The sequence below is a fragment of the Stegodyphus dumicola genome, chromosome 1 (genome assembly GCF_044657685.1).
Source record: "Stegodyphus dumicola isolate Sdum_Otavi_A_Nest chromosome 1, ASM4465768v1".
Lineage (NCBI taxonomy): Eukaryota > Metazoa > Arthropoda > Arachnida > Araneae > Eresidae > Stegodyphus > Stegodyphus dumicola.
In genome coordinates, this window is record NC_140768.1 from 131,114,154 (window position 1) to 131,137,046 (window position 22,893).

General features: G+C 28.5%; 1 protein-coding gene across 3 annotated transcripts in view; it reads left to right on the forward strand.

The window, feature by feature from the left end:
* The window catches only part of sp3 (phosphatidylinositide phosphatase spermathreecae), a 122,046-nt gene that overhangs the window by 46,366 nt on the left and 52,787 nt on the right, over positions 1-22,893 (forward strand). For all 3 annotated transcript variants that reach the window (XM_085820642.1, XM_085820629.1, XM_035376531.2), the window contains 2 exons: positions 1,395-1,472; positions 7,340-7,460. In XM_085820642.1, coding sequence (XP_085676768.1) covers positions 1,395-1,472; positions 7,340-7,460 — 199 coding nt within the window. The remainder of the gene's footprint in view (positions 1-1,394; positions 1,473-7,339; positions 7,461-22,893) is intronic.

The following is a 22,893-nucleotide window of genomic DNA, read 5'->3' on the forward strand; positions in this document are numbered from 1 at the left end:
ACTCAGATTAATAAAACCATTAAACAATTTTTTCCCCATAATCATCCCTTTCAGATGAACTGCTTAAAATTTCTTATAGTTTCATTCTTGGGTTATGTAAATATAGCCAAATTCAAAGCTTATTTCAGTCTTACCCTCGAAACTGAAAATTGTAAAGTTTCATTGAATGAAGTTGACATGTTTGGGAATTATATGATATAATTCATATTATTATTCATATGAATTATATGACATATTCAATGTTTGAGAATGACTAAGTAGATTTTATCATTATCTCCCCCCCCCCTGCACTATGCAGAAACTTCTAGCTTATCAGAAAAGATATTTATTGCTTGTAGTTGTTAAGTAAGAATAATATCCTGAATGATCTTGGTTAAAGTTGAAAGTTAAATTTTTCTTTCTGAACTTCCAGTTTGTAGCAACTGTTTTTTTTTTTTTTTTTTTTAATTTATTTTCATTACCTTTTTAAATTCTTGTAAAGTTTGTAGCCATTCATGAATTGTGATTGACTTTTTTTTTGTTTCAAATATATATAATGAAATTGCTAATTATGCTAATATTCAATGCTTTTATTACTCACAGAGTATTTGTTATCCCAAACCATTTTATTTGAAGTTTGATTTGATTATTTTATTAGTGTTCTCTCTGTCATATTATTGTGCGAGTTATGGGTATTGGTTGAAAAATAATTGCAAGAAATATTTAACAATTGCTACGTCTTTTTAACTGAATTTTAGTGTAGAATTAGTCTGAAAAAGAAGCTGAAAACAGATGTTATAATTATTGAATTGTTTTTTTAGAAAATGAATAATTCTTTCAGTACTTTATAAAACCATACTGTAGTTAAAAAAAAATTGAACTATTTAATGAGTTCTGTGAAAATTCGTTTTGAAAATTAATTTTATTGGAAAAAATATATGTATTAAAAATATATATAAATTTTGTAATTTTGTAGCAAAACAATAATAATGCAATAGAATGGTTTCCCATTTTTCAGTGATTATTTTAAGTACATTTATCTCTATTTATGTTGTATTATCAATTTTCCCCCTATACTTTTAAATAACTATTTTAGCAGAATATGATCATCGTAAAAGATTGCAGTTTAAAATCTCTGAGCTCAATAGATATTTTAGTCATATCTATTTTCAGACTTTTTTATTATATTTTTACTTTTATAATTAGAAGAATGTAGGTATTAGTTACTAAGTTAATTTTTTATCATAATTTGTTATTGAAACAATTTATTGAAACAATTTTTTAAATGTTTGAAAGTATGCATATGTGTTCATTTTCTGCTTACAAAATTATTAGGAAGTTGTTATGCTATAATGGGCATATGTAAGAATGCGTACATAGTTTTTTAACTTTCAGTGCCTTTTCTTTTCCTTTAGTCGAGGTATGAAGTTTGAGAATGTATCTGTTCTGATTGACAGCATACAAGATGTTATACGTGATATGAGGTACTGCTGGTAAGTCTTAAGTTTTATTCTTGTGATTTTTTTAAAATAAGATTGCATAAAAGTATTAATGAGATTTTGTTAATGACTGGTGCACATTTATTTTGTTAGTGTTGTTATTGCACAAAAGAGTAATAGTTTAAGGTTTTCTATCAATACAAATAACATTTTTTTCATCCCTTAATATTTTAATTTATTGATATTTATATGCATTTAATTTATTAAGTATAAAATTCATTTTGCAACCAAGGAAAAAACTTAAATAACAAGTGGTTCAAAATCATTCACGTTTTAAATAATTCATGTCATAATACAGTATTTTCAGTTTTATAAAACAATTAGTAATGTTTAATTTACTAGAAATTATTACACTGTATTCTTGGGTGGAATTCACAGAGTTGATTGTAATAATTTTATGTTATGTTTACAATACAAATGGCTGCTTATTAGCCCAGAGGGACAATTTGCCCAAAAGGGCCATTAATTTCATTTTGGCATTTTGTTTTGTCCACTATAAAATAGCATTTCACTTTTCAAATTGTTGCCACCAAATATTAGAGCCCTGCATTATATTTAAATAAATTAAATAATTAAGAATCTGCATGGATATATGTATGTTTCTCACGCTGTGAAAAAAGAATGGTACCCAGAGACATCAAATTTTGAATAACGTAGTCCTCTACTTGAATATGGGCATCTGGAAGCTAAAATTTGAATTTGTTTGATTATCTATTTCATATTTTGTAAAACCTTAATGAATTTTTGATTAACAAACTCAACGATTTCAAAGCGTTCCGATAACATTGACATCAATATTGGCGTGCATCTTCAAGCATGGATATTTTATGTGCAAGGTTTATTTATTATTATTATTATTATTATTTTATTTATTTATTTTTATTTATTTTGATATTGCTATTGAATTGAATTTTATGGTTTAAGTGCAAAGAATATGATGTTTAATAAATAAAGGTAACACACAAAACGTATCAGGTATCCTTCATTTTACAAACATGTCCTTTTACAAAAGATTAAAATAATATGTTGCAGTCAAAAGTCATTAATCCGGACTCATCGGGACTTTGGCGATTCCGGATTATCGATTTTTCCTGATTATAGATCATCAGTTTAAATCTGGTAAGATGGCATGCAGAAATTATAAAATAAAAAATATTAAACCGTAATTTATGAAATAAAGAACAATTATGATCTAAAGGGTATCAAAATTTTTTTTAAAAAAAGCTTAATATTTATTTGTTTACTTTATTAAACATTTCTTTCAATGTAAGTTGTTTAAGTTGCTTTGTTTTATGTGATAATACTTTCTCTTTACATTATCGGAAGCGAATTATAATGACAAGGAATTTGATTTAAATCATATCAAAGACGGAGTACATCGAGATGAAATACTATATTTAGTAAGGAATTATAAGCCAAATAAAATAAAAACATCTGCCCTGAAGATAACGATAGTGCTGACAGATTACCTTTAAATTCATTGCACGCCGTGGCGTTTCGGCATGTTCCCTCCCGGGCCGCAGAGCAGCGTAAAATTGATAAACAGATTTTGGAATGGTTTGAGAAATGAAGGATATGCCTTTATCCATTTTTTGCAGCAATTCCAATTTTTTTTTTTAATGAACTTCTAAACATACTTTCGCTTTGTAAGATCCTTTACATATTCGGAAATTCTATTTGACATAATCGAAAGTTCAAGCTTACTTTTACAAAATTGCTTTAACAGTCTGCAAAAAATAATAAGCCGGATCCAATTCGAAGATTAAGGAACAACGCAATCTGCAACATTAACTGAACTAGATAATTTTAGCTTAGCTTATACCGTCCGTTATACATTAAACGCGCAAGCGTAAACGTATTACGTGCATGCGTACACGCAAATTAGCAGACGTAAAAGTCTTATGCGACGCATGCGCAGAAAGTTTGTAGCTTTGAGGTCCGGATTATAGATCATTCCGGATTATGGGTGTTCGAATTAACGACTTTTGACTGTATATATAAAATACAAAGTAAAAAACAGTTGAATATATATGATAAAATAAAATAGAGATATTTGGCAAAGTGCATTATGACAGCAGGTCTTGCTGGTACAAAAATGAATTAATGCAATAAAGTAAAAATAAAAAAAAATGAATAAATAATGTTTTAATAAATAAAATAAATCTTTTGGTAAAGTGCAGTGTGAGCAGCAGGCCTTGCTAGTAAAGCAATAAGTAAATACAACAATGAATAAATAAAAAATAGAAATACATTTTTAAAAAATTTTTTAAGCTTTGTTGTTTGTAAATAATAAATAAATAGTAATAATGAAATAAAAACTTTTGGCAAAGTGCATTATAAGCAGCAGGCCTTGCTACTACAAAAATGAATAAATACTGTAAAATGAAAATTTTTGCCAAAGTGCACTGTGAGCAACAGGCCTTGCTAGTACAAGAATGAATAAATACAAAAATGAATGAATACAATTTTTATTTAAGAAATTTGCATATGGCATTGTTTTCAAGCATCAGATTATTATTTTTGCAAGTTTTCTTTTTGAACTTAAGTTTCTCAAAATAATTTTATAAATTTATTTATTTTTGTGTAATTATTTTTAATTTGTCTATGTTTTTGAAGCTATAATTTTCCGATATTTTGCCCTGTTTATTTCAACCTAAACTTAAATTTTAAACTTTAATTTGTATCTTTATTGATTCAAAAATAGGCAGTTTTATTTATTTACTTCTTTCATTGCATCAACCATGACCTTCGAGAAGGAAAAGGCCATGACACTTAATAAACATGGCGGAGCTTTCCGTCCGATGTTATCGTCGGAAAGTCATCTGAATTTTTAAATTTTCGTTGGAAATATAACTTTACCATGTTTCTTAGTTAATTGAAATAGGCTTTATATACATACACACTTTTCAAGCTTTTTACAGATATTTTCATTAACTTTGTGCATAAATATAATTGAAAGAACGAAAAACAAACTAACACTTTACAAAAATTTAAACGCTGATTGAAAATTGCTACTGTCATGATAAATTGGGAAAGGGTTCTTAAGATAATAATTAATATTTTATCCAGGCTCAAGTATTAATTTATTCGCATTTCAGAGCAAAATATATAACCATCAACTTCTATCTCTAGCGAATGTAAATGAAATACTATATAAATTAGCTAATAAACATGATAAAAATATTTCATACAAGAAACATACCTAAATCTTATAACAAAAAAGCCTTCCAACATTCATATTTGAAATGAAATAACCTAAGAAACAACATACACGACTGGCAGTAAAAAAATAATAAAAAGCATATAAATGGTAATTCCCATTATCCTCAAATAATTTAGAAGCTGAAAATATGTATATACATCTGCATATGATTAAAAGAAATGGTGCTAAGAAACATTTGCATTACTACTAAATATTATAATCCATAATTATTACATTTTTAATATAATTATGGATTATAATATTTAGTATATAATCCATAATATAATATTTAGTATATAATCCATAATATATAATTATATTAGTCATATAATATTAAAAAAATATTAAATTTTACATTAAGTGCAAATTGCAGTTCTATTATTTTTCTTTTGGATTTTGTAGTATATCTCTTAGTATGAATACGAATGTTGCAAGTTATGTTTTTTAATTATTACATTTGAATACATTCTATTTTCATTGTTAATTTTTGTACATGCTTGTGATAGCAATAAAATTCAAGATAAATGGGAAAAAACATTTTGTTGTGTGCTATGTACTGAAGAGCCAATTTAAAAGTGCAGTTCTTACTATTGTGTATATTATTCAAATCATTTCTGCACAGTATCCAAGGGAAAGAACCCAAAGGAATGTTATTGATTTGAAAAAATGAATAAAATTGCCGTGAGAATCTGCCATTGTCTAAAACAAGTGTATATAAATATATTTACACATGATCGAAAGAAATGATGTTAAAAATCATCAGCATTGCTACTAATTATTGTACTTTTAACAGCTTGCTTTTAAAAAACACTAAATGATTTTTTATTAATTGGAAATAGTAGTTCTGTTACTTTTTTCTGGTAACTTTCAAACATTGCATAGTTTATATGTTTTTTTTTTTAAATATTGCCTCATACACTAAATATGTATAATAACGAATATAAGGTTGTTTGTTAGGTTATCTCATTTCAAATATGAATGTTGGAAGGCTTTTTTTGTTATAAGATTTAGGTATGTTTCTTGTATGAAATATTTTTTTCACATTTATTAGCTAATTTATATAGTATTTCATTTACATACGTTGCAGATATAGAAGTTGGTGGTTATATATTTTTCTCTGAAACACGAATAAATTAATACTTGAACCTAGGTAAAATATTAATTATTATCTTAAGAAACCCTTCCCAATTTATCATGACAGTGACAATTTTTCAGAGTTTAAATTCTTGTAAAATGTTCGTTTGTTTTTCCGTTTTTTCAATTATATTTATGCACAAAGTTAATTAAAATATCTGTAAAAATCTTAAAAATAGCTGAAATAGCTGAAATTTCTGTCAGCTATTTTAATTATCTAAGAAACATGATAAAGTTATATTTCCAACGAAAATTTAAAATTCCAGATGACTTTCCGATGATAACATCGGACGGAAAGCTCCGCCATGTTTATTAAGTGTCATGGCCTTCTCCCTCTCGAAAGTCACGCATCAACCCCCTGGTGTTAATGCAGAAAAAGATGTAAATTTCATATTCCATGTTTGTTTTTGGCATATCGCTCCCTCCGATTTCATACAGTTTCCCACTGTGCTTCTGGTTTTTGTCTTTTCGTATGTGATTTATTCCAGATTGAATATGTGATGAATTTTAAATGTTTTTTTATTTTATTTTATTTTATTTTATTTTGCATTATATGTATACGAAATTAAAACAGTATTTTCATTTAAAAAAAAAAAAAAAAAGATGATAAGTGAAATTATGGTTCAGTTTTTCTTGTTCAGTCATATTAGAAAATATGGTTAATTATTATATAGCATACAAGTTAAAGGCAGTTTTTGCCATATGTCTTAATTGCTTGCAAAGAGCTATACTATAGAAAGGAAATGTGTTAGTCCTAGACAAGCATACTATTTTACATATATTACTATAAGCCTCTCGCAACAGAAAAAGGGAAGCAAATTTCAACTTTCAACATTATATCAAGTGTGCAATGAAACTGTTCTCATAGTGATGTCATGGATACAAATGACTATCATCTATATCCTGTCTGTTCTACACTGTAGGTCCTATTTTTCATTGCTAAATACTCTAATAATTCAAGGCTCAATCCATGCTGCTACATTTTTGACTCCCAGAATACTTTTTTCTCTGTTTTGACGAAACTGCATATAGTTTCTTCTTAAATTCTTAAGAGATGTTTGATATGATTTCATAGATTTTTGTCAAAGGTTTGGGGTTTAAAGATATAAGTTCATATGAAATTAAAACACAAGTCTTTTTTCTGTGTAAATAAGTGTTAATTTCTCCTTTACTACATATCATTTCATCTTTCAAAAAATTTGACAGGAATACTCTGCTTTTGTAAAGCTGAAGAAACATGCATGTGGTCAGCAATAACGTGTTTATGTTAAGTTACCATTTTTAACGTAATATTGATGCTTTTTGTTTGCACGATGTATGTGTTTATGCTGTAAAAATCAGCATAATAATATATTATTTCATGTATTGTTTTTATTGTATGTGTAATAGAATTTTAAATGCCATAGTTTTATAATGGTACTTCTTGTATTATTAAATTACGTTAGTAATCAAGGCAGATAAATTTTTTAAAAATTTCTTTTGTTGATTTCAATAGTTTTAATCATTATTTCCCTTTTATTCCCAGGATTGATAGTGAGGGCCTTATCTGCAACCAGCGAGGAGTTTTTCGTGTTAATTGCGTTGATTGTTTAGATAGAACAAATATAGTACAAACTGCTCTTGCAAAAACTGTCATGGATATTCAGGTTAATAAAAATTTTTATTATTAATTTTGAAAATTTCAAGACTTAAAATCCTTTGAAAATACCCATATAAAAAATGCAATGTATTTATATATTCATCAGGTCACTGTTAAAAAAACTGGAGTGAAGATATTTTAATATGCTTAATCTTTTGTAACCAATTTCAAGATTATTGTATTTGTATTTTTAGAGCTTGCATATGCAATATACGGAAATAAGATTAAGAATGTCATCAGTGATTGATAGTTCTTTTTATTATTATTATTATTTTTTACATTGAATGTTTGTTTATATTGACTTTTTATGCTGTAATAACATTCTATGTAATTTTATGTTGTTCCAAGCAGTTATCTGCTTAATTAATTTTGAATTTATGAAAATTTAACTATAATAATTAAATTTTGTTATACCCATTTTAGGGAGTTTAAAATATAATATTTTAGTTGTTTTGTTTAAAGTTTAAATGTACACTGAAGAGCAACAGAACTTAGAATAGCTGGTGTTATACAAATTTTGAGCTGAGTGCAAGCCTGGAAGATGCAAATGATGTATAAAGCATTTGACAAGATTAGAAGTGCCGCTTTACAGTATCAGTAATAGTTGAAAGTAAAATGGGTAAGAGCACGGATCTCGGCAGATTTGATCATGGACAAATGCTTGGTACCCGATGAATGGGTCACTCCATTACAGAAGTAGTGCAGACTCTTCCCATGCAGCACGTCTCCAAAAATATACGTATAATTTTGGTGAAATAAGGGTATGGTATTTTTTGCACGTTACTTTTACGAAATTTATACGAATGAAAAGGCTGAAGTTACTGTTGACTCTTGATCGTTATTTTCCACACGTTATTTTTACGAAAATTATACGAATCCGAATGTACTGATAAAACTACCGCCATGATGGTATATTTTATTCGTCACTTTTACGCATATTATACGAATTCGAATGTTCTGAAAGAAACTACTGCCTTTATGGTATATTTCATTCATCACTTTTACGGATATTATACGAAGTCTAAAAAGATTGAAAATGAAGTATATTAATTCAAAATATTTAGTGTATTTCTGGCATTTTACTTTGTTTTCTTTGTCCACGAACATGAAAAAAGGGGCATTCATATATGAGGCTAAAATTTTTCTATAAATTTTAACATGTGAGCTAAATCTTTACGTGCATTTTTGCAAAAAATTATATTTTCTTAATTCAAACATCTTCAAAATAACTTATTTATTTTCTTATATCAAATTTGTTATTATTATTCATATCAACACTTACATTAATTTACACAATTTAATTTCTTTTATGAAAATCCTATTACCCATTTAACTAGAATAAGCTGTATATTAAATTTGTGTACTTACTGAGTTTGGTACAATACTCGCCTTATTTTATTTAGCAAATGTGGGCAATTAAATTGGAATAAGACTAGCAAATCTTTCATGTCGAAGAAAAGAATAATAAATACAGCAGAAGATGCTCGAAAGCGTTTAACTTCTTGAACAATAGTTTAATGTAGACCAAAGGATCATTAATTATAATCAAAGATATACTAATATTTTTATTTAATAATAATAATAATAAGTCTACGAAATTGCAAGCTGAATCCTGATATTTTACATATATTTCAGTTCCTTTAATCTTTGTTATAAAAATCATATGAGGCTAATTTTTTAAAATTTTGTTTAATGTACGGAAAAAATGATATAGCGATTTTAATAATTTTTATATGAGGAAAAAATTAATAAATAATGTAAAAAAATAATTATATTATATTTTATACTTTTCCTGAAACAATTAAAGACATTCTTAATATGGAGATCTACAGAATAAGTGCAAGGGTCCAGTTAAATGAACTCAAAATTTGCATAGTTAATTTTATGCTAACTTATAAAAATTAACCGGATTTACGATTATACACTGAGCGTGTGCATACACAGACATTTCTATTTTTCGTAGAAAAATTTAATTATTACCTTAATACAGAGATGCTGTGAATATAAATTTATATAATGCAAAAGTAAGTTTATTTCATATGCTAATTTAGAGGCTTTCTTAATATGTTTAATTATAAAGAAAAAAAAAAGCGTTGCAATTCTTGTTCACTGACCAATGGCAAAGCAGACACTTTCTACTTCCGGTTGTGGCGGGATATTTGTGAAGTCAGCACTCGGCAATGGCGGTCGAAAAGAATGGTAAAGTCGCAAAGAATACTGTTTGTTCGTGGATTGGCATTTGTGACTGAATCCATCGAAGTTACTAATTATTTGAAGAAAGTAAGTGAATATTTTATATTTTCAGTGTTTAATACTCGTACTTTCTTCACCTATATAAAATTTTATAAATAGCGTCTGTGTAGTAAATGTGATTTTCCATGTGTTGTTCTTTTGTGTACGTGCCTAATGATTCATTTTCAGGATTTGGTACTGTTAAATTTTGCACTAGTCTGTTTCTTACTGTTTGTGTCACTCCTTTTTGTATGTGTCTCACCTTTTTATAGTTATATTATTTTTACTCAAACGTTTTAATATTTATCTTAAAGCATACTGTAATTAAGCAGGAAATAGCTTTTAATGGAAAAAGAAAGGCAATATTAACATGACTAATTGTTCAGAAATCTGTTATGGAAATGTTATCTACCTTATGCCAAAAAATAAAGCATGTAACTTTCATTTATATATGAAATTCAAAATTTTTTATTTGCTTAGTGTTTTCCCTAAAAATAATTTAATTTCTTATTTTTGAATTTAGTTTTACAAATTTGCTTTAATATATAATCTTTAACTCAAAGATATTGTGCTATTAAAAAAGGAAATTTTATGCCATAGAAACACAGGTACTTTGTTCCAAATCTGTGTTCATTTTTTTTTTTTATATATATACTGAATTTTTATGCACTTGTAATTACTGAAATATATCCTTTCATGAATAATAAGTAAGTCCTAAGTCCTTTCATGAATGCATTTCTTTTTTGTTTGTTTGATTTTGTTGTTTTAAAAGATCTGCCATAGTTAAAGAAAGAAAATAAAGTAAGAATGCTTTACTTTCTGTTTTGAATAAATTTATTACTATTTACTGCAGCTTCAAGTTTCTTTAAACATAATTTTCGAAGTCAAAACTTGATAGTTATGTTGATTATTAGACTTGCATGAAAAAATTTATTGAAAAATTAGTATTTGATCTAAAATACCGTAAATTATTTGAATTATATTTTACTAAATCATGTATTTTGATATAACTAGATAGTTAAAAAAATTAAAATTGTAAATGTGCAGAAATGCTTATATAAAACCAAGAAATTGTTTATATTTTTGGTGCTTTTCCCTTGTAAATTAATTGTATATATATATTACAGTCTGGGGAGTCAGCACCCTGCTGAATTGTAGTAAACGAGATGTCCAATCTACTAGACCATCAAAGATGCAGATTTGGATTTTCTATTTCATAGTTATTGAAATCATAATGGTATGTTTGTTTAAATTAGTACTGTTTATGAATGTGATAAAAATAAATTCTGATAAGCTAAGAAATGATTTATTTTCTATTAATTATGAACTGTAAATAATGTAACCAATTTTCTTCATAGTATTTACTAAACATTTTTTTTTTTAAAAGGGAGGTAGTCTTATTTATACAATTCTTGCAGAGATACCAAGAAATAAAACATTTCAGGAATTTTCACTCAGTATATCTTGATGTGTGAAATCGTGTTGTTCAATGCCATATTACTTTTTCACAGGAAAGTAATTTTATTGATCTAACATCTGCATAAATCAAACTTTTTTAAGAATGATTACAGTTTCTAACTTAAAATTTTCAGATTTAGAAAATGTATGTTTAATGTAGCATTAGTTTTCCATGGAATAGAAAAGGTTTTCAAAATGTTCAGTTGTTAGAGGGAAATAATATAAATGAGATTGTCCTGATACAGTTTCAGCTGGAAATGAAACTGAATTTTCGGATAGTGAAGATTTCATTTAAAAATTCTAATAAAACTGATTAATGTAAATCCTCTGCATTTAAAAATTCTAATAAAACTGATTAATGTAAATCCTCTGCATTTAAAAATTCTAATAAAACTGATTAATGTAAATCCTCTGCATTTAAAAATTCTAATAAAACTGATTAATGTAAATCCTCTGCATTTAAGAATTCTAATAAAACTGATTAATGTAAATCCTCTGCATTTAAGAATTCTAATAAAACTGATTAATGTAAATCCTATGATTCATGTAGGTATTCTTCTGTTATCAGGACCAGATTCAGAAATGTGTGTTTATATGCATGCATTTTTAAATGTAGGTGCTCATGTGTGCATGTGTATATTCTTTATGTATGTGTATACTTATACACATATATGCGCATACATACATATACACATGCTTACATATCTACAGTGGAACCCCAAGATACGAGTTTAATTCGTTCCAGCATTCAACTGGTATAGCGAATTTCTCGTATCTAGAAACAAGCTTTCCCATTGAAAATAATGCAAATTCAGTTAACCCATTCCACACCCCAAAAAATATCAACATTTTAATATCAAGTCAATTTTTTCTAATAAATAACACTGGTAAATAATATAACAATAGTTTAACTTTGTTACCAACATTTTAACTCCTTCTCATTAATCCACACCAACAACAGCTTCTCAACATCTAGGTTGAGATCTCAACAAAGCTATTTTTATGGTGCTTGGAAGCAACGATAATTCCTTTGGTTACATCAGGTTTCTTAATTTTTTCCTGCTTCTTCAGAATAGTATAGATTTTTGATGTTGAAAGGCCGCAAGTCTTCGCCAATTCCGTCACCATGCTTATGTTTATCTATGATTTGTTTCTTGATGTCGACGGCCATGGCCTCCTTATTTTTCTTTGCAGCACTATCTGAGCCAACAATCTTCTTGCGAGGCATCTTGAAATAATTATTTTCACGTTAAATGTCAAAACAATTAACTTACAAGTGCACAAACACGTATATAAAAGAACACTGAGTGATCTGACGAGGGGATTCCCCGAGTTGAGCCGGATAGGGAAATGGTGCCACCCATACCAGCAGCCTGGCTCATTGCTCGTTACTCGAATTAATGCTAGTATTTCGCTCATACTTTCCTCGTATCTCGAGGTTTCATTGTACATTTCTGAATCCCGTCCTAATAACAGAGGAGTACCTTTGCCAGTATTGCAACAGAGCTAGAATGAATTATTGTGTTAAATATGTGGAAAATGCATGCTTAAAGTACTGTTATTTTCTAAAAATATTCTGTATGTGTATTTTTTACAAGAAGAAAAAATAGCTAAAAGCTGTTAATTTACTCGTATCTATTAGTCCAAAGGGGCTTTGTCCCTAAAGAACTATTGTTTTTGTTTTGCATTGGTTCACTATAAATATCTGTTTCACTTTTCAAACTGTTCCTACCAAATATTAGAGTCCCTAGTGTGGGATTAATACTCTCTATCTTAGTGCCCTCTATAACCTATGTTAGGGTTAACCTGTATAACCTACAAGGATTGCCAGTTTAGGCGAGATATTTAGGTAGTCATCATAATACATACCTTTTTATTATTTTTAAATTAAATTGAAAGTAGTAAACTAGTTTTCAAGAATGGAGTTAAACTAGATTTGCATTCAACTCTGGTTTATTGTGTTAATGATGTTTTGCTGTAACAAATATGCATTTTTTGTTTAAGTATAATAATTTAAAATGTTTTTTTTAGAGAATGAAGTACTGCCACTAAGGTAAAGGTGCTAACTTGCAAGGTAATTTTCTATTCTATATTAACTCAATCTTTATGTCCTGTTACAGATATATTGGCAGAAATAATGAAAACCTGACATTCAAAAAGAAAAATAATAACGTTGAATGTAGTATATTAGATGGTTAACTGTGGTTTGGCAGCTCATTAATAATCATACACATATTGAGTACGAATAACTTTGACAATTACCGGTATTTTCAATAGCATAAAATTAGGCAAGAAAGCAGCTTTAGCTTAGCACCGATTTTAAATACAACTCTCTTACCAATATTGGTTTGACGAAGGTAAAATATAATTGAATTTAATAAGTTGGAAATACTGTCTGTCTTTCCATGAGTTAAAAAATAATTTCAAATAAAATTTCTTTTTTCAGTTTTTCATATTATTTGTTTAATGTTATTGTAATCTGATTTATCATATTTAGTCACATATTCCATCCCTCTTTGCACTATAGTATATAATTCAAAGGACTTATCAGTTTCAGCAATATTTTTTTTACCAGTACAGTTAAAAGTCGTTAATTCGGACACCCATAATCCGGAATGATCTATAATCCGGACCTCAAAGCTACAAACTTTCTGTGCATGCGTCGCTTTCACGCATACGCACAGGCGTTTACGAGAGCGCATAAGACCCTTACAGCTGCGAATATGTTTGTGCGCATGCGCGTTTAATGTGTAACGGAGTTATACGCTAAGCTAAAGTTATCTAATTCAGTTTATGTTGCAGATTGCGTTGTTCCTTAATCTTCGAATTGGATCCGGCTTATTATTTTTTGCAGACTGTTAGAGCAATTTTATAAAAGTAAGCTTGAACTTTCGATTATGTCAAATAGAATTTCCGATATATATTTACTACAAAGCGAAAGTATGTTTTGAAATCCGAAATCTGTTTATCAATTTCACGCTGCTCTGCGGCAGAGGGGGGGGGCAGAAACGTCATTATTAGATTATGATAGATTAGAAAGATTATGTCAAATAGAATTTCCGATATATATTTACTAATATGTAATTTGTATCTACAAAGCGAAAGTATGTTTTGAAATCTGAAATCTGTTTATCAATTTCACGCTGGGGATTGGAAGTTGATCTGTCAGCACTATCCTTATCTTCAGATGTTTTTATTTTATTTGGTTTATAATTCGGTACTAAGTGTAGTATTTCATCTCGATATACTCCGTCTTTGATATGATTTAAATTAAGTTCCTGGTCATTATAATTCGCTTCCGATAGTGAAGAAAGTGACCCAGAGGTTATTGAAAACGAAAACATTTCGATTGACAAATTAGTCGGTATTCTCAACACAGAAATTATAGGACTTGAACAGCGGAACTTTGTAACTAAACAAGAAATTATGTCTGTTTAATAGAATTAAAGAGAAAGTATTATCACATGAAACGAAGCAACTTACATTGAAGGAAATGTTTAATAAAGTAAACAAATAAATATTAAGCTTTTTCTTTTTGTAAATTTTGATACCCTTTAGATCATAATTGTTCTTTATTTCATAAATTACGATTTCATATTTTTAATTTTGTAATTTCTGCATGCCATCTTACCAGATTTAAACTGATGATCTATAATCCGGAAAAATCGATAATCCGGAATCGCCGAAGTCCCGACGAGTCCGGATTAACGACTTTTGACTGTATACATTTTTACCATAACTCTGTTTCTAAATCATATCCTGAAAAATTAAGGAGTAAAGTACACAAAGAAGGAAAATATGCAAGTAAATAATGGCATTTAGTGTTGTTTATGTGTCTAATATTTGTACTAGATTGTAAAAGTTATAAAATTCTATTAGCTTTTTTAAATTGAGATGCTTCTTTGCACCCAAATGGTTAAAGCCCTAGTGGGACTTTGGTACTTCTATTCCTAATAAATAATCTAACTTCTATTCCTAATAAATAATCCAGCTGCATACAGTTTACTCAATTTCTGCCATGTGTAAGGTAAACAATATTAGCTTTTTTTAAATATATCTTTTACAACTATTCCATCAGGTAGATTTCTTTCATATTTTGCCTTAATTGAGTCATCCTGCTAATTAAGAATTTATTAAAGTTAATATGTTAAGTTTTTGTGTGTATAATTCATTTTAAGTATGTGCAAGCAAATGCATACATTAACAGTTATGTAGAATTATGTTTTGGGTATCAAATTCAGAAATTTTGGGGCTGTTTTTAGAAGATTTATTAATGATTTATACTATATTAATATTGGTAAAAAATTCTGTGGCTTTTATATATTTTAAAATAGCTGCATGATATGGTAGAGGTAAAAAGCTTCATGTGGATCATATATTAATATTATGTGGCAATTTTTCATTTATTTAATAAAGAAAATATTCAAGCCAAAATTAAAATTTTTTCACTGTATTATTTGCATACAAAGTTTGCAGCAAATATTTCCTGCAACAGAAGTGACAATTTTTATTTTGCCAAGACAGGAAATTTAGTTAGTGAAAGCAGTAACCCTATTTTGAGATGTTAAACAGGAAGGCAAATTTTTGAATTTAAATTGATTTTTGAAGGAAGACTTCATTTAGTCTTGCTATCATTCTACGTGACTTTTAACTTTTTTATGGTATTTATAATTTTATTGTTATTCAGCTTTCTGTTTGCTTAGAATGCACATGAATGTAGACTTGAAATATTTTATATTGCAAACTGAGATGCCATTGTTATCATAATTAAAGATTTTTACTCTGATTTTGGAGGAATTTACTGATAATACTTTTGATTGTGTATTGGTTTCTGGTTTATTGAAATGTGTAAAATAGCCTGTTAATGCATATACGTATGTTAATGACATGTATATGTTTATGAAGTATTCTGTTATATGTATATAGTGTTGTGATTAGTTTTCTGCTTACTCTTTATTTAAGAAAAAGTTATCTGTAAGAAAGCGAATATTCTTTACTGTATATAGGAGTAAAATTGAAAAGGCTAATGCAATATAATTAATACAAAATTAAGTTTTTTCTTATGTACTTAAATACAAACATAGCCATTAAAGACTTTCTCAACCTTGCAGTTCTAAACAAATCTTAAGTATTTTTTACTTGAAATTATAGGCATTGTGTAAGGTATATAATTGAAGCTTACTGTGTGATAGTATGAAATTAAATTTTTAATTACTGAAATGTAAATTTTTAAATATGAAATACTCAGTGCATTTTATACTTCAATATATTTAAATACTTCAACTATATTTAAAAACTGAAAACATCTGAAGTGTGAAATTATTACAAAATTTTCTTTTTCTTGTTTAGGAGCTGTTCTCAAAACATTGGGTGACAAAGAATTCACTTTTACAAAAATTGAGCAGGATATTAAAGACAGCGAACTATAGAACAAATATGGCGAAGCTGCATGAAGTCTATGTTGAATTTTATTATTGAAAAAAATATGCTCTTCAGATTTAATGTTAGTTTTTATTGTTTAACAGTAATTGCAGTTTTCGAATACCTGTAAAATAAACCTAATTCTTAAATTAATTTCATGTGTATTTCTTTTGCAAATATTACAGTTCATAATACTTCAAACAACTTGAAATTTTATACTTGTTAATTTATGTGGGATATGTTCATAATAATTTTATAATTTAAATAACTCATTGTTATCATATGAGTATAATCTAAAATGCACAGCATTTGACAACAATTTAATGAAAAATTAGCCAACTTTTAATTGCTTTCTTTTGTCCAGTTGCCTCTTTTTAAATCATTTAATACCATAAAGCTATTTGATGAAAAAAAATAATTGGTATGTCCACATCAACATGTACATTTATAATGATGTTATAGAAAAAGTCACATGAGATAAATATTTAAAAACTTCAATACAGTCAAAAGTCGTTAATTCGGACACCCATAATCCGGAATGATCTATAATCCGGACCTCAAAGCTACAAACTTTCTACGCATGCGCACAGGCGTTTACGAGAGCGCATAAGACCCTTACAGCTGCGAATATGTTTGTGCGCATGCGCGTTTAATGTGTAACGGAGTTATACGCTAAGCTAAAGTTATCTAATTAAGTTAATGTTGCAAATTGCGTTTTTCCTTAATCTTCGAATTGGATCCGGCTTATTATTTTTTGCAGACTGTTAGAGCAATTTTATAAAAGTAAGCTTGAACTTTCGATTATGTCAAATAGAATTTCCGATATATATTTACTACAAAGCGAAAGTATGTTTTGAAATCCGAAATCTGTTTATCAATTTTACGCTGCTCTGCGGCAGAGGGGGGGGACAGAAACGTCATTATTAGATTATGATAGATTAGAAAGATTATGTCAAATAGAATTTCCGATATATATTTACTAATATGTAATTTGTATCTACAAAGCGAAAGTATGTTTTGAAATCTGAAATCTGTTTATCAATTTCACGCTGCAGATTGGAAGTTGATCTGTCAGCACTATCCTTATCTTCAGAGCAGATGTTTTTATTTTATTTGGTTTATAATTCTGTACTAAGTGTAGTATTTCATCTCGATATACTCCGTCTTTGATATGATTTAAATCAAGTTCCTGGTCATTATAATTCGCTTCCGATAGTGAAGAAAGTGACCCAGAGGTTATTGAAAACGAAAACATTTCGATTGACAAATTAGTCGGTATTCTCAACACAGCAATTATAGGACTTGAACAGCCGAACTTTGTAACTAAACAAGAAATTATGTCTGTTTAATAGAATTAAAGAGAAAGTATTATCACATGAAACGAAGCAACTTACATTGAAGGAAATGTTTAATAAAGTAAACAAATAAATATTAAGCTTTTTCTTTTTGTAAATTTTGATACCCTTTAGATCATAACTGTTCTTTATTTCATAAATTACGGTTTCATATTTTTAATTTTGTAATTTCTGCATGCCATCTTACCAGATTTAAACTGATGATCTATAATCCAGAAAAATCGATAATCCGGAATTGCCAAAGTCCCGACGAGTCCGGATTAACGACTTTTGACTGTATTCCTAAACAAATTAACTTTTTAAAATTTTATCTGGTATATAAGATAAAATAAAGAACATATTTAGGTAATTTTGAATTTGCATAATTTTATGTACTTATTTATGAAATAAACAGTTACATTGTAAAAGGGAACTTTTTAAAAATACCTCAATAAAGCATTTCTTTTGTAGAGGTGAACTTTTAGTACTGATCTAATATATTTATAAGATTTTAAACTGAGAAAGACAACAATAATAGATTACAATACATTGCAAGATTGACTCATAAATGTAAAATTTTTACATATCATAATTATGTGTGTAATTAAAACAGAAGTTACTCGATTAACTTGCATGCAAATTAATATTTTCTTTAACATGTTTGGGATAAACTGAATTTTAATAAATAAATATGTATATATTTGTGTATTATCTGAAGATATGAATGAAATATTTGTGACATTAAACATTCATCTTCAAGGAAAATAACAAAGTCAACTTGGTAAACTATTGAAAAAGGTAAGTTTTCTACAATTTCCTGGTCTATATTTAACAATTTTAAAATTTAGCACACTCATTCAAATAATCTAAACGTATGATGTTTTCTTTTGTGCTACATTTGTTTACTGAATTTTTTAATTAACTATATTGTACTTTAGATAGAAATTAACGTAGATATTCCCTGTATTTTACGGTACAAAAACTTATATATTTGATAATAATTGACCTAAAGCTTCCCTATGTTTTCTTTGCATATATGAATGACTTTGGTAAAAATTTAGTCCGATGTCTTCTCCTCTTTACTGTGTATAAGTGCACATTTTTGGTAAAAAATTTGCATAAATCTCCAATTACCTATTTACTGCATTTTTCGTAAAATGTGCTTATTTTAATCTCTTATTTTTTATATAAATCTATGAAAAAATGTTCTGCATATTATGATTAAAAGATAAAATTAATTTAATATCAAATTTTTACATATCCACCTTTTAGGTATGTACAGCAATATGGAATATATATAACTGGAAAATTTAAATGCAAAAAATTAATTTCTATTCAAAAATTACATAACACTAAAAGGCTGAAAATAACTTTTAATATTTCATTTCAAAGTGACTACAAAATATACATTAAATTTTGTAAACCTGAGTTCTATGTTTTAAATCAATTAATGCTATCGTTCATTTACATGGCATAAGAAAATGTCCTTCGGAAAAGAAAATAATTTATTTAAAGTGTTATTTAGTAATAATGAATTTAGTAAACAACTGTTTGCTACTGTTTTTTACTAAATTTAAGTTTTTGAAATGAATTTAGTAAACAAAAATGCAAATGAACGATAGCATTAATTGATTTAAAATACAGAATTGATGTTTACGAAATTTATTGCATATTTTCTAGTCACTTTGAAATGAAATATTAAAAGTCATTTTCAGCCTTTAAGTGTTACGTAATTTTTTAATAGAATTTTTTTTTTTTTTCATTTACTAGTGCATTTAAATTTTCCTGTTATATATATTCCATATTGCTGTACATAACTAAAAGGCAGATATGTAAGAATTTGATATAAAAATTATTTTACCTTTTAATCATAGCATACAGAAAATTTTTGCATAGATTTATATAAAAAATATGAGATTAAAATAAGTGCATTTTATGAAAAATGCAGTGAAAAGGTAATTGGAGATTTATGCAAATTTTTTACCAAAAAATGTGCATTTATACACAGTAAAGTGGAGAATACATTGGATTAAATTTTTACCAGTCATTTGCATATGCAAAGAAAACATAGGGAAGATTTAGGTCAATTACTATCAAATATATACGTTTTTGTACCGTAAAATACGGGAAATATATACGTTAATTTCTATCAAATATATACGTTTTTGTACCGTAAAATACGGGGAATATCTACCTTAATTTTTACCTAATATATACGTTTATATACAGTAAAAAATCGGGGAAATTTACGTAAATTTTTACTAAATATATACGCATACGTGAGGAAAAAAATTGAGATTTACGTATATGCGATAAATATACGTAAATTTTTACTAAAAATATACGTAAATCCCTGAAATTTACGTATATTATACGTAAAAGTTGCGAATGAACAGTAGTCTCTCGCGTAAATATACCTAAATTTTACGTAAAAGTTACGTATAGTATAACGTAAAAATATACGTAAATATTTAGTAATTGCCACTGGACACTTTTTATGATATTTTTACGTTCAACTTGAACGTTTTTTTATACGAAAGGCCATTTGTAAATTGCACGTATTTTTCTCGTGCAATTTACGAATGCATGCTGCCTGGGTTGGATTTTCACATATCACCGTGTCGGGTGTACCGTGAGAATGTCAATTCTGGTAAAACGATCAGCGTCAACTGCTGCGGACAACAGCTAAGGTCTGTGGTGGCTAGCCCACAGTGCAACAACAGATCATCTGTCAGTTTAATGCTGGTACACAGCAACATGTAACCTGCCACACCATACAAAACCATCTCCCCTCAATGGGGTATAGGAATCATCCTACTAGTGTCCTTCTGCTGACTGCACAAAACATGGCACTGTAGTTAGCATGAGCTTGGAACATCGTCAGTGGATCTTCAAGATGTGTAAAAATTGTGCTTGGAGTGATGGGTTGAGATTCACTTTGGTACACAGCTGATGACAGAATACATGTACTTCATAAAACACATGAAGCGATGTATCCTTTCTGCTAATAGGGAACTCTTCAAGCTAGTGGTATTCTTGTCTGGGGACTATTCACATGGACTGAAATGGGACTCCTGGCATATGTGACATCATCTCTCATGGGTGAAAATTACCAGAATATCCTTGATGACCATATATCCTTGATGACCATATATGTTCATTTTTGACAGCCCAACTCAGAGATTATCTTTCAACAAGACAATGCTCTGCGTTGTTGCTCCTGAATTGTATTAGAATGGTTAGATCAACATTCCACAGACCTGCACTTATTTTCCTGGCCATCAAGGTCACCTGAACTGAATCCTGTCGAGCACATCTAGGATGCAATCGAGAGAGGGGTTTAAGGCTCCGACTACTTTTCATGTATTCTTTGTGAATTGTGGGAGGTTATTCAGGAGTCTTGGACAGGGCTGTGGAGTCGGTAGGAAAAATGACCGACACTGACTCCTGGAATTTTAATGACTCCCACTCCTTCATATATATGTAAACATATAAATATGGGTACAGCTTATTTTTTTTAATATAAAAGAAGTAATAGATGCTACAGATAAAAATTGATGCATAGTAAATTTTTATATTAATTAGCATTTATTATAAAATGGAAAAACTGGCATTGGTAATTTCTAAGAAACAGTAAAACTTTGGCAAGATCTTCTTTGTTAAAGGACCATAGATCCGATTTAATAAACTTCAGAATTGAGAAGAGTCTTTCCACACTGACTTGAGTAGGAAGAAGAGCTGTTATTGTTACGGCTACTTCCTTTAACTTTTCAGGATAGATTTTTGTAAGTTCTAAAAGAGGTGTCTTGCAAGAGCAATCATATTTATCCATTTCTTAAAAGGCCGTGTATAAATCTTGTTTGTATTTTTTCATTTTTATATCTAAAGGCTCTTGGTTCTTTATTTTCATTCGCTTTGCCTTAGCCTTTTCAATATTATCCAAATATTTCTCAAAATCTAATTCATCAGTGCAAGAAGATGATAGAAACTCAATTGCAATATCTGCAGTTTGACTGTCCTGATTTGAATACTTCAGTTGTTCTGAGAATAATTTCATTCTTAATAAAAGTTCAAAAATGGCTTTCTTTGCCTTTTTAATTTGGTTGTCATCCAAGAAAATTCGACGTTTTGGATCTACATATATTGAACCCAGCTTGATGTTTCTTTTTTCTTCATTGAAGAAATGATTCCTTCTGCAATAAATCCTCCAATTCAGAAAGAACAAACATTGCATTCTTCAAGTCTTGCCTCTTGTGAATTCTTCAGAATGTAGCTTTTTTGTGGCTATATATGGTGTTGAAAGAAGGATTTCCAGTCCTGCAAGATCATTCCACAGTCTTTCTGTTAGTGAAATATTAGGGTTATTTACATCTTCCGAAAAAGTTCTTAATCCTAACAACCACTATATCATCAATTATGTACTTCTCCATTGCGTTGCTCCTTTTCCTGCTCGCTTCCTAAGAATGGCATCAATTTTGGGAGTTCTTGCTGCTTACCTCAATTCACCAATAAAATTAGTAACTTAATGAATCAGTTTAATCAATAATGGCAAATATCACATCCATCCTACTCCCTTATATTTATTTACTAATATGTCAATAAAATACAAAATAACTATTTATCAATGTATATAGTTCGTAAATAAAAATATTAACTCAGTTTGTCATTATTTGTTTTTCAATTCACTTTAATTTCGTTTCAAATTCAAACTGTCCAACAAAAATTGGAGTCGGAGTCGAAGTGTTTTTTTAGCGATTCCAACTGTGACTCCTTTTACCCATCTCCTCTCAATCTACTTGACTCCGACTCCATAGCCCTGGTCTTGGATATGCATGGCTTCTTATCACTTCCAGTTATCACTTCCAGTGTCTTGTCTTGTGAAGTTCAGCTGTCATCAAGGCGAAAGGTGGTGCCACGCGCTACTGGACGAGTTTCCCTAATATGGTTGCTCTTCAGTGTCTCATTATTTTATTATTATTTTTTTGGCATATTTTT